Raw genomic sequence first — 14,654 nt, 5'->3', positions numbered from 1 at the left:
GGATGAAAGGATCCTTGATATGGTTGACCGGTCAATCACTTGTTTGAATTGGTCCTCAAACCACTTAGCACATGCAGTCTGCGTGGGCTTTGGGCTAGTATTAGACCAAAATGCCCGTAGTGCCTGTTTCTGCGCGTCTGATATACCCAATTTGGTACGCTTTGGTCCCATTCTGACGCGCTTGGGTGGGGTCGGGAGGGTAGGAGAGCTTGTAGATTGAGGCATTCTGATTGGTTGATTGCGCTGACTAAGCAGATTTGAGAGGAAGAAAGTGTGGTAAAACAAAATGTGTTATATTCTGTCAATTTATATGGAAAAAACTGGAATGAAGGGGCCATCCAAGCAAGGGATGTGTTATTATCAAGAATGTGCAATATCCCACCGTGGTATAAGCGAGAGTTGACTGTATTATGTTGACACTATAACATAAAATACAAAATGAATTTGACATTTGAGACGTGGATATATTTATCTCCATGGCTACACATAGTAAATTTTCTATACTGCACCAGTAGTTCAGAAATGCTATCTAGATTATTATCGGCTTAATATCGTGTCCAAAAAAGTCACCGTTATTGAGATCCGGAGTTGTAATTTATCGCATTTTGCATTGTGTTTTGGGGTACGATATTTTGAAGGGCAAAATGCGCCTCCAATCCACTACACTATCCGAAGCTGACGCCCGGTCCGTGTGAGCTCAGTCGGAAATTGCAGGAGAGGTATAAATTCAAGGGTTCACCTAGCGGGGAGTCACATTTCTTCCACCATCCTTTCCCTGACACTTTTTGACAGAGTTTTGAGCCTTTTTCAAGATGAAGCTTCTGTATTATATTCAAGCATTTGTAATTTCAAGTTACAGTCATTGGCATGGTTAGCTCTGTTCGACAGAGACAAAATCTCCTTTCCGCCAGGGTTGGCAGATTCTATTGGGTTTTATGGTGGCTTGGTTGCGACACAATTTCTCGTAAATAAGCTTTCAATGGAGCTTCCTTCCCTTCCCATCTTGGGAATTCGACAAAGTTTGATTGCCGGTATTCGGAGATTGATCGATAGTCATTCTTCAGGTTATCTCGGACCTCCTCGAGGATATGCGCGTGGGGTCTCCTCATGATTGAGGCCCACCTTATGCTATCAAGGAGCAAGCTTAAGTACAACCACTTACTCAAATTCCTGACCAGTACAAGTGCAATAAAAGGTGTTCATGGGCCAGGTATGCTGGGCCAGCTTCTTTCCTTATTTACCAGCTGTACGCTGGAGCGGTTTAGTCCGTATATACCATTTGTGCGGCCGTCCCAGGGAAGCATCATCACACGCAGGGAGCTACTATGGCTGCATGTCTGCAGCCTCTCGCTACTGATCTCTCCATCTAAACCCAGCCAGTCGCGAACTTCACAAAATAAATCAAATAATCAATTGCAATGCCCCTAACACTGGAATGCAAAGCAATCGTCGGACGTCAAACACAGTTTTGAACCCAACAACAACCTAATAAATCCCATTCTGCTCCCGCCCCGCCTGTAACGCAAGCTCCAGTCCATCTGCCGTCTCCTCAGGCTTACTCAAGAAACCTGAGTGCGATGCATCAACGTGAAAGGTTACCGGGTTACCCAATGTCTGCGCAAATCCCTCCTGGATAAACAGCGGCAGAGCAGCATCCTTGTCGCAGAAGAGGTACATGGATGGCATCTCGTGCCAGGGCTCAAAGGTAGCCGGCTCCAGGAAGGAGGGCTTGGCCTGCGGCTTCAGCTTGGGGATGGCGATTGCTTGGGCTTCGGGTGTTATGTCGTGGTAGAAGACGGTTTCTTGCTGGGAGGAGCGGCAGTAGCCATCATCGGGGTCCTATGATCATCAGTAACAGTTTTTCTTTTTGAAATTATAAGTGTTTGTCCCTGCAATGCAAAGGCTGGACCAGGGAATACATACACTGAGAAGCATCCATGGCAACCAATTCCTTCCCAACATATCAATAACGGACTTGCCCTTGGGCGTCACGAAAGCGGCCAGCCAAACCACCATAATCACGCCACCGGGCTGACCGGCCTTGGACCGTTGAGCGTATCCGAGCCCCTCGACGGCGCTTGCGCCCACCATGCCACCATACGAGTGTGTGACTACGATAATCTGACGGCCGTGCTCTGCCAATGCCCGAAGTACACCGTTGGTATGGGCGATATCAGCGTGGAGGCCGGATTTGGTGGGTTCGGCCGCGCCGACAGAAGGGAGCGCAACAGCTTCGGAGTCATATCCACGTGTGATCAAGATAGCACGGATGCCATCGAAGGTATCGGGTGTGTGCCATGCACCCGGCATAAAGGCATAGATGGGGGTGTTGTTAACAGCCATTGTCGTCCAAGTCTATATGTAACTTTTAGCCTGTCGTGATGACTCGAGGGAGCAATTAGAATAGCGAATTTTGTAGAAAAGCCTGGAGTAGGACTGAAAAGCACCACCAAGCAGTAGCTGTGACGACAGCGAGTTTAAAGGGGCAGGAAACGTTTAAGCTCGCACCTCAACCGAAGTTCAGGCAGACCACCGACAACAGCGGCCGACAAATCTCTGCGGAGCAAGCCTGCAACAGTCCCTTCATTCAGTTCACGCTGTTCACTTTGCCAAAGCCATGGAGTCCATTCGGGACGACACATCCCCCCATCTCCTAGGGAGAACAACATCACCCATTCTCCAACCCACATCGTGCCACGTTCAAAGTGGATATAGAGCCAAGCCTAGCCCTCCCACAACTCCCACGAGAATGCCAACTCCCAGGTGGGCTCCTATCAAGCATCACAAACGTAGCGATCTGTCACACCAGAGATCCAGCTACAGAGCACCAGGATTAACGTTGATCCCGTGCCACCTGGAAGTTGTCCGGGGCCAACGGCGTGGCAGACTGCGGCTCCACAGAGTTGGTAGAGGATAAATGATGCAGGGCTCGAGGCCGAGAAAAGGAGGCATGCCAAAGTACAGATACTAGTCAAATGATAGGTTCTATTTGGGACTGTTGCGTGAGAGCCCCTTGCGTCGGGCCCACGATATCCCGTGCTGGACATCGCACACAAATATCGCCTGGCCTTCCCCTCCCTCGAAAAGAACATCGCCGTTTCGAGGGAGAGCCGGGCTCTCTCCGCGACGGTTTCTTCCCGCCCACCGCGGAACCCCCTCATGTATATTCCACGTATGCTCCCGCATAGCTATTTTTCCTCCTAGAATATACGGAGTGCCACGGGCCCGCCTGCAGCCCTCACGGCGCTGTAGCCCTCCGTCAACGAGGCCTACATCGCCAGTGTTCAGACCGCAGGTGCCCCGTGCGGGCCAAAATATCTCATCCGTCTCCATTTGTGCCAGTGTAGCAATGGTTAGAATAGATGGTCATTTTACAGGATCGTTAAGCTTATTCCTGCGGATCAAAAAACCATGGAAACTTCCACCATTCTTCTCTGCACGGCCGTTTGAAGTATAAACCCGATTATCAATCTAGATAAACCCCGAAGCCCAACCTTGGTAGAAACATCGAGTCACACATAATGTATACATTCAACCAAACTAAATTGCCCAATATCAAATAATCAAATAATATCGAATCTATTATTCCAAAGAATTCATTATAGATACACAAAAGGGTATACACAACCAAGAAAGGCACCAAAAAAGGTGCAAAGGCTAGGGAGAGCCAAAATAACTCATGTACAATATACGTGCACGTCATGGTCATGAAGACTCAACAGTCTGAGACACAGCGACCGTTTTCCGAATCCCATCTTCATGGTTATAAGACTCGCTCGCCTCGGGCGCACTAACGAACGAAATCAGATGGCTCTGATCACCGAATGCAGTAGCCTTATCCCATTCGGAGGCAACCTTGGACGGGGCGGACTTCCGTTCGCGTTCGCTTAGGGCCATGTTCGAGCTGTGTTGGTAGTATTTGTCCGAGGCTGTCTTTTTGTAGTACGCCAGGAGGACGTTGAGGATTGGGAGACAGGCGCAGATTAGACCGACGCCTCCTTCGGCATTTCTGTTGTTTGTTAGGTTCATGAATGGAACGGGGATGGGAATGGAATGCAAAGGGAAAGGGGTGAACATAACATACCCAGACAAGATGACTTGAATAAACATCAGACTCATGTCGGCCGAATTATCATCCTTCAACAAGAGAACTAGACGGTACAGACTGGACCCAGTAGCCAAACCACCAGCACCGAGAAGACCTATCACGCGCAGCTTGCGGCTCCGCGACATTTGCAGGGACCACGTGAGCGGCAGGGGCAGGATGAGGATGATGATATCGCTGACAACGCTGATAACCGAGTCGGCGATCAGAGCGGAGGCTTGGTCGAGACAGGAGCCGCCCTCCGCTGGACCGAGCCAGTACATTGGGATCGGGGCACACATGCGGATCTTGATGATGAGAGCGACGATGTAGTAGCAGCAGAGACAGCCTAGGAAGATGTAGATGAACCAGACTTTGCCGCGGTAAAGAGCGAAGATGCGGGTTAAGACTGAAAGAAGGGCGATTTTGACGGAGAGGGCCATTGGGCAGTAAAGGATTGTTGCGATGTAGCAGAACTTTTTGAATTGGATTTGGTGTGCGCTGTCAAGTTCGCCGAAGTGGTAGCCGTCGGCATGTTTGCCGACTGGGGAGGGGGTTGTTAGAGGTGGTTTGGTTAGATTGGGATAGATAGGGATAGATAGGTGGTACTTACTGATGATACTTATTGCGCAGTATCCCATGAACAATAGCTAGTTGATGTTAGTCTCTGTCGAGGAATTCGAGGTTAATTGAACATACCCAAGCTACGATACAGCTATCTAGAAGAGCGGTTAGAAGGAGCTGAATAGTGAACAAGAAGAAACATACAATCATCAACCCCTGGGCTTTGCTTGAATCGTATCCGGGTGTAAAAGCGCAAGGCGACAAAGAGAGTAACGATCGAAATACAGAGACATTGTGTGACGAGATTGATTGTGTTGAGGACATCCGTTGGGTGGTCTGACATGATGGGCTGAAAGACAAAGGATCACATCGCCCTGGGGAGCTGATGGGATAAAGAAGAACAATGGAACCAGTTCATGCGACTCAATACGATCTTGACAAAAATATCTGATGAAAAGGGCAACCGAAGCGCCGACGGCGATCCCCAGTAGAGACTAGAGGGCTATCGATCCGTGGGGTCAATTCGGAATATCTGCGTTGTAACACGCCAATACTAGCCCCTGAGGCTATGAGACACCTTCAACAGCGATCTCTTAGTTATTTCTTCAATCAACTCGTTCAATTGGTTCCCTCAGCACCACATGTACGGATATCCTACGATCTGATAATATATCAAATTTCTGGATGACTGGTATGGTTTCACTAGTACAGCCACGTGGCATTCGACTCTTCGTGCAAGGAGAGGAGAAGTACAACAATTAATTGCGGGTGGAAATTATGGTTGCAGTTGTGTGTCAAGCAGAGGCTAAGGACAACCCAATAGCGGTCTTCGGGTTGTACTGAGTAAGTAGACTTTAATGTTTCCAGGCCAATGATTTTGGGGGCAAACTGTACCTCAAAATCGCACGCTGTATGCGGATGTTTGTTTCAACAGACACCGGTACGCCTCGGCACGACCCTACCTTGAGGGTCGCTGAATCCATTGAGGGTCCGCCAATAGCTGCCTATACGGCTATAAATAAGGAGACTATCCTGTGGTCTTATGACAATAGTTGTGAGCAGATACACCAGTGGATCGCCTGGGCCGTTACCTGGGCGCCTTGTTGTTACGCGGTGCCTGATAGTCACTGGTGAGTAAGTGGAGGCTGGATGATATTACCTTATTGTAAACAAGTAACGTATTTCCCTACCGAGTGGGCCACCCCTACCGAGTGGGCCACCTAACGTAAAACGCGTCAATTAATTAGACCTTCCTTCTTTAACCACCCACTATGCCACCAATTCGTACTCAATCCTCTCAAAACCGTATGGAGCAAGAGGGTAGGATCTTATTAGCTATCCAGGCTATTAAGAAGCAAGAAATTCTATCAATTCGTGATGCAGCGCGTCAGTTTAACGTACCCCGTACAACACTACAGCGACGCGTTACCGGCCATCCATTTCGCGCTGAAACTCGCGCAAATTCACATAAATTGACCGAAATTGAGGAGGAATCGCTTCAAAAATGGATTCTCTCTATGGACTCTCGCGGAGCAGCCCCTCGGCCTTCTACCGTACGAGAAATGGCGGATTTACTACTCGCGGCGCGTGGATCTACCCCCCTCCTTTAGTCGGTAAGGATTGGGTTACAAAATTCGTGAAAAGGCATCCAGTCCTCTCCTCCGATTCTCGAAAGGCTATAATTACGCGCGCGCTAAATGTGAAGACCCGAAAATCATTGAAGAATGGTTTTCTCTCGTCCAAAAAAGGATCATTTCTCACGGTATCGATCCCGATGATATCTACAACTTTGACGAGACCGGATTCGCAATGGGCTTAATTTCGACCGCGAAGGTTATCACGAGAAGGGAATACTACGGTCGGCGATCGCTTTTACAGCCCGGAAATCGCGCGTGGGTGACTACAATTGAGTGTATAAATGCTTCGGGGTGGGCGCTTCCTCCGTGCGTGATTTTTAAGGGCAAAGTCTTTATCGAATCTTGGTTCGACGGCCTCCCGGAGGATTGGCGCTTCGAGGTTAGTCCTAACGGATGGACTTCCGATGAAATTGGAATTCGATGGCTCGAAAAGCTCTTTATTCCGTCTACTTCTTCGCGTACGAAGGGGAAGTATAGACTTTTAATACTCGACGGCCACGGGAGTCATTTAACTCCGAAATTCGACGAAATTTGCGAGAAAAACAATATTATCGCAATTTGTATGCCTCCGCACTCGTGTCACCTTTTACAGCCTCTTGATATCGGCTGTTTTGCGGTATTAAAGCGCGCGTATAGTCGGCTTATCGAAAGCAAAATGCGGCTCCGGATTAATCATATCAATAAATTAGACTTCCTCGAAGTCTACCCGTCCGCGCGAATCGAGGCATTTAAATCGGAGACTATTAAGAATAGCTTCGCCGGCGCCGGTTTAATGCCTTATAACCCCGATCGAGTGCTTTCGAAGCTCGATATTCGCCTCCGTACGCCGACCCCCCCTCGAGCCGGGATAGTAAGTGGTCGCCAAAAACGCCGTCGAACTACGTCCAATAACAAAAACAAGCCTCCTCAATTAAAGCTTTACTAAAGCAGCGCTCAAAAAGTCCACCGAGCCCGCTTAATTCTGCTATAAATCAAGTTTTAAAAGCCTGTCAAACCACGATGCAATCGGCAGCTATTCTTGAGAAAGAAGTAAGCGATTTACGCGCTGAAAACGAGAAGAAGAAGCGAAAAAAGACTCGGTCTACAAGGCAAATACCTTCCGAAGAAGGCCCCTCAGTTTTAGAGGCCTCTGCCTTAATAGCGCAGCCAGAGCAAGCAGTTTTAGCAGAAGGATCCCGTGAGGTAGGGCCAGCTCCGGCACCTTCTCGGCCGCGTACGAGGGCAAAAACGAAGTGTAGTGTATGTGGAATTCAGGGTCATAGAATGACTACATGTCCTAATAGACCTCGAGTTTAGCTTATTGAATTTAATGGCGTTTTGGTTGAGATAAATGCATTTAAAATGAATAGACCGGTGTAGGTGGCCCACTCGGTAGGGAAATACGTTATGTCAGTCACCGAGTGTTACTACGAAGTGAGCTCCCCTACTTGTAGGTTACGTTGTCTTGAAGGTGAACTGCGAAGTGCAAAGTGTTACGAATCAAGCCGTCAGCAACCTACGGGGGATGACAACAGCCAACCAAACCCTCAGAAAAGACGAAACCTACAGGAATCACGTACAGAGGATTTCGAAAACAGTTTACACCCCACACACACACGATTTCTTTCCCAGAGGCCCACAAGGACGTCTATTCTAGATCCGCTGCGTTTCAGATTCCCCCGCAGCCAATAATACTGTGTTACGCCTCAAAAAAAGTACCCTCAGCTAGCCAAAGTTAGATTAGCGCATTCTGAGTGGGACGCTGGGAAAGAAAGCGTATGTGTCTGGGGTAGACCTCTTCAAGTCCCATGGGAGTCCCATGGCGGGACTAGTCCCACGGGACTAACGGGAGTGCAATGGGACTAGACCTTAGTCCCACTGGCGGGACTAAGATTTCTGTAGTCCCATCATGGGAGTGGGGTGTACTCCCATGGGACTAATTGGTCAGCAAAATTGGCCTGCATTGGCCTGAATTCACGCCTTTTATGCAAAGCTAGCTTGGTCAGCGAGCTTATCCATCCTAATCAGGTTAGTTATGTAGATTTTCGTCTCGGCGGGGAATTGGGGATTCCCCACGGGAGTATACCCCACTCCCATGGGAGTGGGGTGCACTGGGACTGGGAGTTAGAATTGATTTAGTCCCACGGGACTGGGACTAAAATTGGCCTAGTCCCATGGGACTTGAAGAGGTCTAGTCTGGGGGTAAACTGTTTTCGAAATCCGCTGTACAACCAATCATATCACCAACTGATAAGTTCCCAGGAGCAAGACAAGAGCGTGTAAAAACGAAACCTCATGCATGAGACTGTGATCGATCCCTGATCGTTCAGGGGAAACGTGACCTTGGGATCCACCCGACAGAGGAAATCCAGTACATAGATGCCTTTTAGGTACCCGATGTCCTCTGCCGTGAGGACACGCTGTCCTTGATCACCCTGATTGATCACTGAGCAGTCCCTGTGTAATTGTTCTTGAACGTGCTCCACTTTGCTCCTGGGAGCTTATCTTGACAGTATTGTTATCTGTCTCTGTCCAGAAGCAGGATATCACAATTTGTGGCTGTTTAGCTCTGATCATGTCGACGAACACGTCCTGTGCCTTTCCAATCATGCCCTTTTCGGCAACCTCCTCGTCTAGGAATGGTATTGCGTCAAAAACGCTGACGTCATCAAAGCCGAACCTTGCATTGCTCGTCGCGTGAATTAGTTCGGATACTGCTTTCACAGACAAACAATTACGTTTACCCTCCAAAAACCCTTTTGAGTTATCTTGTGAGGAATGGGGCTGCTGTAAGACAACCACCATACCACCCTTGGATTCAGGTCGCGCCATTTCGATTCCGAAGCTCAAATCACTTGGTGTGAGATAGTCTGTTTTCTCGATTTTGAGTGAAGTTCCGAATTTATGGAGAATTCGAATGTGGTCAGAGTCTTCTCCGTTCGTGTCGATTGGCCGAACTTCCCGAATTAGTCGCCGCAGTCGATGGTCAATAGGCATAACGAGGCACTCCATGGTCGCTAAAGGAAATTCGAACGGTTTCGAATTGAAGTAAGTTCGTTTTGGTTGCTAAATGATACTTGATGTATGTTTTTAGGATGCAGAGGACAATAACGGGAGAACTTCCACATCGAACGCAGATTTGACTGTATGGGTCATGAGCAACCAGTTGGGCAGCTGACTCTTCGGAGGTTTTTGCCATTACCAGCTTAGTCTCGCTGTTGGGCATCACTGCATACCAGTTAGGCAAAGTTGCATCTGAATGTAGCTGTACTGCGTCGATCGAGAAGAGTTAATGAAAACATCCAAGCTATCCAAACGGCAGGTTCCTTCTCGAAAAAGCAGTGTTTTCAGGTGAAGGCAGAGGTTGTCGATACCCAGGAAGATAAACAGGGCGGCCACTTCATTGAGACGCTCATTATCAGCTTACCTGAAATTCCACTTTGAGTGCATTGTATAAATTTTCGGTAGGCGTGACCGACCTCCTTTCTTAGCAGCTTTGTCTCCTCTCAACTAATCTTTTGGAATCGCTTAGGACCTGTGCTACCGAATAGCGAGGCGCCAGATTCGTGTATGACTAGCGTATGGTTTTCCATGGCCCGTCCTAGGATACGTGCTATCCGCAGTAACGCAGCTGCGTGGAATGTCTTGAAAGGAGGAGTTCATTGTCTGAACCTCATTTGAAAGCATGATGGCGAAGAATATCCTGTTCATTTAAGTAGTGTTTTGGTGGCATGAAAAAGTAGCTTCGCCAGGTGGCTGTTCGAAATAGCTTTCTTCGAAGTCGCTGTTTTAAACCGCGAAAGGGGACCTCCATCGATGGACGCACAGTGTAAAGTCCGTAGAAATATTAGCTAGCTGATTGCACCCTGTCAACCCGTCACTCCCTGGTTTCTTAGAACAAAAATCCCCAAAATTCGAACAAACGATATTTAATGAATTAAGACATCTGGACTAATATAAAAAAGATGTCGCGCTCTTGATCGCTCCTCAATTATCTTGGGAAAATCCTAAAGAGTAATGATAATAGATATGTGTTGTGACAGTGGATGCTCATCACTTATAATTCGATGGTCAATATGTATTTCAACTACTAGAACAATATGTTATCGACGACTCCTGCCACCACAGCCCACCGCGACATTTGGATAGTTTAAAGACTGATAAGGTGCAATCTCAGACTCACGTTATACAGAGGATTTTGAAAACCGAAACAGTTGTAGTTAGCTACGGCACCGTAAAATTTACTTGCCCAGGAATACCAGATTAGCCACGTTCATGATTGACATGGAAAGCCAAATCAAGACGGCGAGGATCGCTGTGTACCACGAGTTGGTCATCTTGATACGTTCGCGTTCGAGCTCGGCTTCCTCTCCAATTACCTGGTCCACCTCACTCTCGTCGCTCCTGCCCGCCATGCGCCAGCGCACTCTGCCGGGGTGGACCGTCATATATTTATCGCGACAGGTAAAGTAGATGAGCGGCGCGGTAACAAACGGCAGTATGATGCTCAGCGCCGCTTGCGACCCATTAAGTGCTGCATTGAGCCCCGAGCGACCCACGGCTCCCGCAATGATGATGCTCGGCGTGATGCTGATGCTGCGGGTTACGAGGCGGCGCAGCCACGGCTTTATTTTCCAGTTCAGTGCGCCCTCGCTAACCATCTGGCCGGCGATGGTGCAGACGATTCCCGCCGAGACTCCCGATAGCAGCAATGCCAGAGCGAATATGATACCTGCCGCGGGCGAGATAGAATTGGAGAGCAGATCGTGAATACCAAAGATGTCGGCGTCGAGGGCATCTGGGTTATTGTATAGCGAGGCACCGGCAACGATGAGAATGGCGGAGTTGACAAAGAGGGCGAATGTAAAGAGCGAAATGGCCAGCTCGTGAATCGAGACCGTGAGCGAGTGCTTAATTGCGCCCAAGAACGGGACGTAGTAGCCTTTGTCGATACCATCATCTAGACCGAATACCTCGATGTAAGCTGACGAGGCAATAGCCTACTTCGCTCATCATATTCGCGTAGGCGGAGTTGAACAATGCCCGACCCTAGGTAAGGACTGTGAGGCATGACTGTTGAGCCGAGAATTCCGCAGGCCTGGTAAATACTGGGAAAGCATTAGAGCGAGTATGAAGGCGATGGAGGAACTTAGAACTCACGCTTCCGATTCAATAAGAGATTTTGACGGAAGATAACACTTGAAGACTTCACCGGGGGTAGTGACACGGATCAGAGACATCTGGACGCAAAAGCAAACGACCACAGCGAGAACCAAGGAAACGATAAACATTTCGAAGTACCGTAGGCCCTTCATGGACCCATCTGGGCTGTAGAAGAGCAGGATTACCATTACGGCGATGATGGAAATGGCGCATCCCGCGACCAGCGGTACCTGGGGGATTAGAAGGTTTAATGCAATAGCAAATCCAATCACCTGGTCAGTCAGCACTTGTCGACGCACAAGATACGTAACTGGGAGTGAATCAGGGGCCTACCTCTGCTATATCCGTGGCAATGATAGCAGCCTCGGCAAAGGTGTATAGGATGTAGTTGAGCCATCGCGGGAGAAACGCGCGACAGGCCTCGGCGAGATTCAAGCCACTGACGGTGCCAAGCTTGATTGCCAGGCTCTGGAGAAAAATGGCAAACAGGTTGGAGAGGAGGACGATGAACAATAGGCGGAAGCGGTACGAGGCTCCTGCGGCGATGTCGGTCGAGTAATTGCCTGGATCAACTGGGTGCACGCATTAAGTTAGGTGAAGGGGAAGGCTGCGGGATGGCAGCGTCCTGAACATACTGTAGGCAACCGAAATCATAAAGCCCGGCCCGATGAAGGAGCCAAAGCTAGCAAGCATCTTCCTGACGCGCTGGGGCAGAGCGACGCGGGCGGCGTCAGCATCAGCCGAAGCTGACGGACAACCCGGGGGGTGGGCTGTTGCAGGTATTTGCAGACCGCCCTTAGTGGACCGGCCACGATCAATTGACCGCTGAGCCAGCCGGTAGGTGGCCTCGCCGCGACCGTCGTTTTCGGTAGGAGCATCGCTGGCTATTTGCCTCGGGACGTTCGAGGCTGCGTTTGGCAGTGTCTGCGAGTCGCTTTCTCGCGCATCCGACTGTTGACGAGGCCGTTGAAGTCCTCATTGGTGGTCAGGTCGTTGGAGTTTGGATTGGAGCTCTGGTTGTAGCCGTCCCCCTCGAGGGGCTCGTCGGTATGAGATGTCTTGTTCATTCCGTTGGCAACTCCTGAGGACGATGACTTGTTGGTCTATGATTGAAGATACTTGAGACAGAAACTGGTGTCTTGCACGAATGTTGTTGGGAACACGCAGATAAGATTTGTGGCTGCAGCCGTACAGGCCACAGGAAACAGGCAGCCGAATGGAGAGGCACCCGGGGTGGGTGTGTCCTCTCACAGCAGCTGGGAGTGAAGCAAATTGACTTTTTGTCCTCGGCCGTTCCGTCCAATGCCTGCTGGCCCACCACCAGGCACGCGGCGTAGCTCGGGCAGCGAGATTTGTTCGATTCGTTGAGCCACGGCTGATCTTTCCACGAGGTTCCGGCCCTAATAAGGCTTCGAGAACGTTGTCAACTTTGCATTAGGAAAAGGCAAGGTCCGCTGCTGACGTTTCACATCCACTCTCGCTCTGCTTTGGAGGTCTCTGACAAGGCTGACAAGTTCAAGCAGAGCCCGCCCCTAAGTACGTTATCATCTCCAAGTTTCTCCGTATTTATGATCCTGAGAAAGTGGAATGGAGGAGATATCTGGGATGAGCAGGAATACAACCATATAACAAAACGGAATGCCCCGAGCCTCTGCTAACAACCGCATTCTTCCCCAAACAGCGCTCAAGGTTAGCGACGTCTCTAAGCGTGGCAAGAAGAAGACCAGACTGCTGTGGGTTTTTATTATCTTTCCGTATCTCTCATGTGCTAGACGATGAGAACGCCAAAAGATCGTGCTTATCTCCCGAGAGAGATCATTCTCCTCACGGCGGAGAATCTCAACCCTCGTGACCAATTATCACTCTTACGCGCCGTTCCTGACCTCGCCCGAGTCTTGACGTTCCGACACACTTCTGTTCAGGATGAAGAAGGAAATACAATCTTGCACCTTCTCGCAGAAGAAGCTGAGGGTAGACTGAAAGAGCTGCTATTAGCGAAAAGTAGTACTCAAGTGGACCCGAAGAACAAGAACGGTCAGACGCCACTGTCTCTCTCAGCTCTGTATGGACGTGAAGCGGTGGTGAAGCTGCTTCTGGAACGAGACGATGTGGAGGCGGACTCGAAGAATAAGAATGGTCACACGCCACTTTCTCTCGCAGCTCTGTACGGACGTGAAGCGGTGGTGAAGCTGCTTCTGGAGCGAGACGATGTGGAGGCGGACTCGAAGAACAAGGATGGTCAGACGCCACTCTCTCTCGCAGCTCTGTGTGGACGTGAAGCGGTTGTGAAGCTGCTTCTGGCGCAAGACGATGTGGAGGCGGACTCGAAGGATAAGTACGGTCGGACACCACTGTCGTGTGCTTCTTTGAATGGATATGAAGCGGTGGTGAAGCTGCTTCTGGAGCGAGACGATGTGGAGACGGACTCGAAGGATAATGGTGGTTTGACACCGCTGTGGTACGCAGCGCTGTTTGGACACGAAGAATTGGTGAAGCTACTGGTTGAACGAGATGATGTGGAGGCGGACTTGAAGGATAATAATGGCCGGACACTACTATTACGGGTAGCTGAGTACGGACGTGAAGCGGTGGTAAAGCTGCTTCTAGAGCGAGATGATATTGACGCGGACTCGAAGGACAATGAGGGTCGAACACCACTATCATTTGCAGCTGGGGGTGGACATGAAGCGGTGGTGAAGCTACTGGTTGAGCGAGATGATGTGGAGGCAGACTCGAAGGATAAGTACGGTCGGACACCACTGTCTTATGCGGCTGGGTCACTGTCTTTTGCAACTGGGTATAAACGTGAAGCGGTGGTGAAACTACTGGTTGAGCGAGATGATGTGGAGGCAGACTCGAAGGATAAGTGCGGTCAGACACCACTGTCGTGTGCTGCTTTGAATGGATATGAAGCGGTGGTGAAGCTGCTCCTGGAGCGAGATGATACTGACGCGGACTCGAAGGACAATGAGGGTCGAACACCGCTATCGTACGCAGCTTGGGATGGACGTGAAGCGGTGGTGAAGCTGCTTCTGGAGCGAGACGATGTGGAGGCGGACTCGAAAGATAATGATGGCCGGACACCACTATCATTTGCAGCTGGGGTTGGACATGAAGCGGTGGTGAAACTACTGGTTGAGCGAGGTGATGTGGAGGCAGACTCGAAGGATAAATACGGTCGGACACCACTGTCTTATGCGGCCGGGTCACTGCCTTTTGCAGCCGAG

The 14,654-nt window shown here is 49.7% G+C and overlaps 2 protein-coding genes across 2 annotated transcripts; both read right to left on the bottom strand.

The window, feature by feature from the left end:
• Positions 1–1,485: 1,485 nt before the first annotated feature.
• Positions 1,486–2,343, bottom strand: N7446_012014 (alpha/beta hydrolase; the record flags this gene model as incomplete). Its single annotated transcript, XM_058520756.1, has 2 exons — positions 1,486–1,839; positions 1,924–2,343. 2 exons carry the CDS (start codon positions 2,341–2,343, stop codon positions 1,486–1,488), a joined length of 774 nt encoding a protein of 257 aa, XP_058367042.1.
• Positions 2,344–3,705: 1,362 nt separating this feature from the next.
• Positions 3,706–4,991, bottom strand: N7446_012013 (uncharacterized protein; the record flags this gene model as incomplete). The annotated part of the gene is made up of 5 exons (XM_058520755.1): positions 3,706–4,009; positions 4,085–4,628; positions 4,698–4,734; positions 4,784–4,803; positions 4,853–4,991. 5 exons carry the CDS (start codon positions 4,989–4,991, stop codon positions 3,706–3,708), a joined length of 1,044 nt encoding a protein of 347 aa, XP_058367041.1.
• Between the last annotated feature and the right edge of the window lie 9,663 nt (positions 4,992–14,654).

This window comes from Penicillium canescens (genome assembly GCF_028828765.1).
Source record: "Penicillium canescens strain IBT 15451 chromosome Unknown utg000009l_segment0_segment0, whole genome shotgun sequence".
NCBI classification, from domain to species: domain Eukaryota; kingdom Fungi; phylum Ascomycota; class Eurotiomycetes; order Eurotiales; family Aspergillaceae; genus Penicillium; species Penicillium canescens.
The sequence above is the reverse complement of the archived record's forward strand: the minus strand, read 5'-3'. Positions and strand labels throughout refer to the sequence as shown.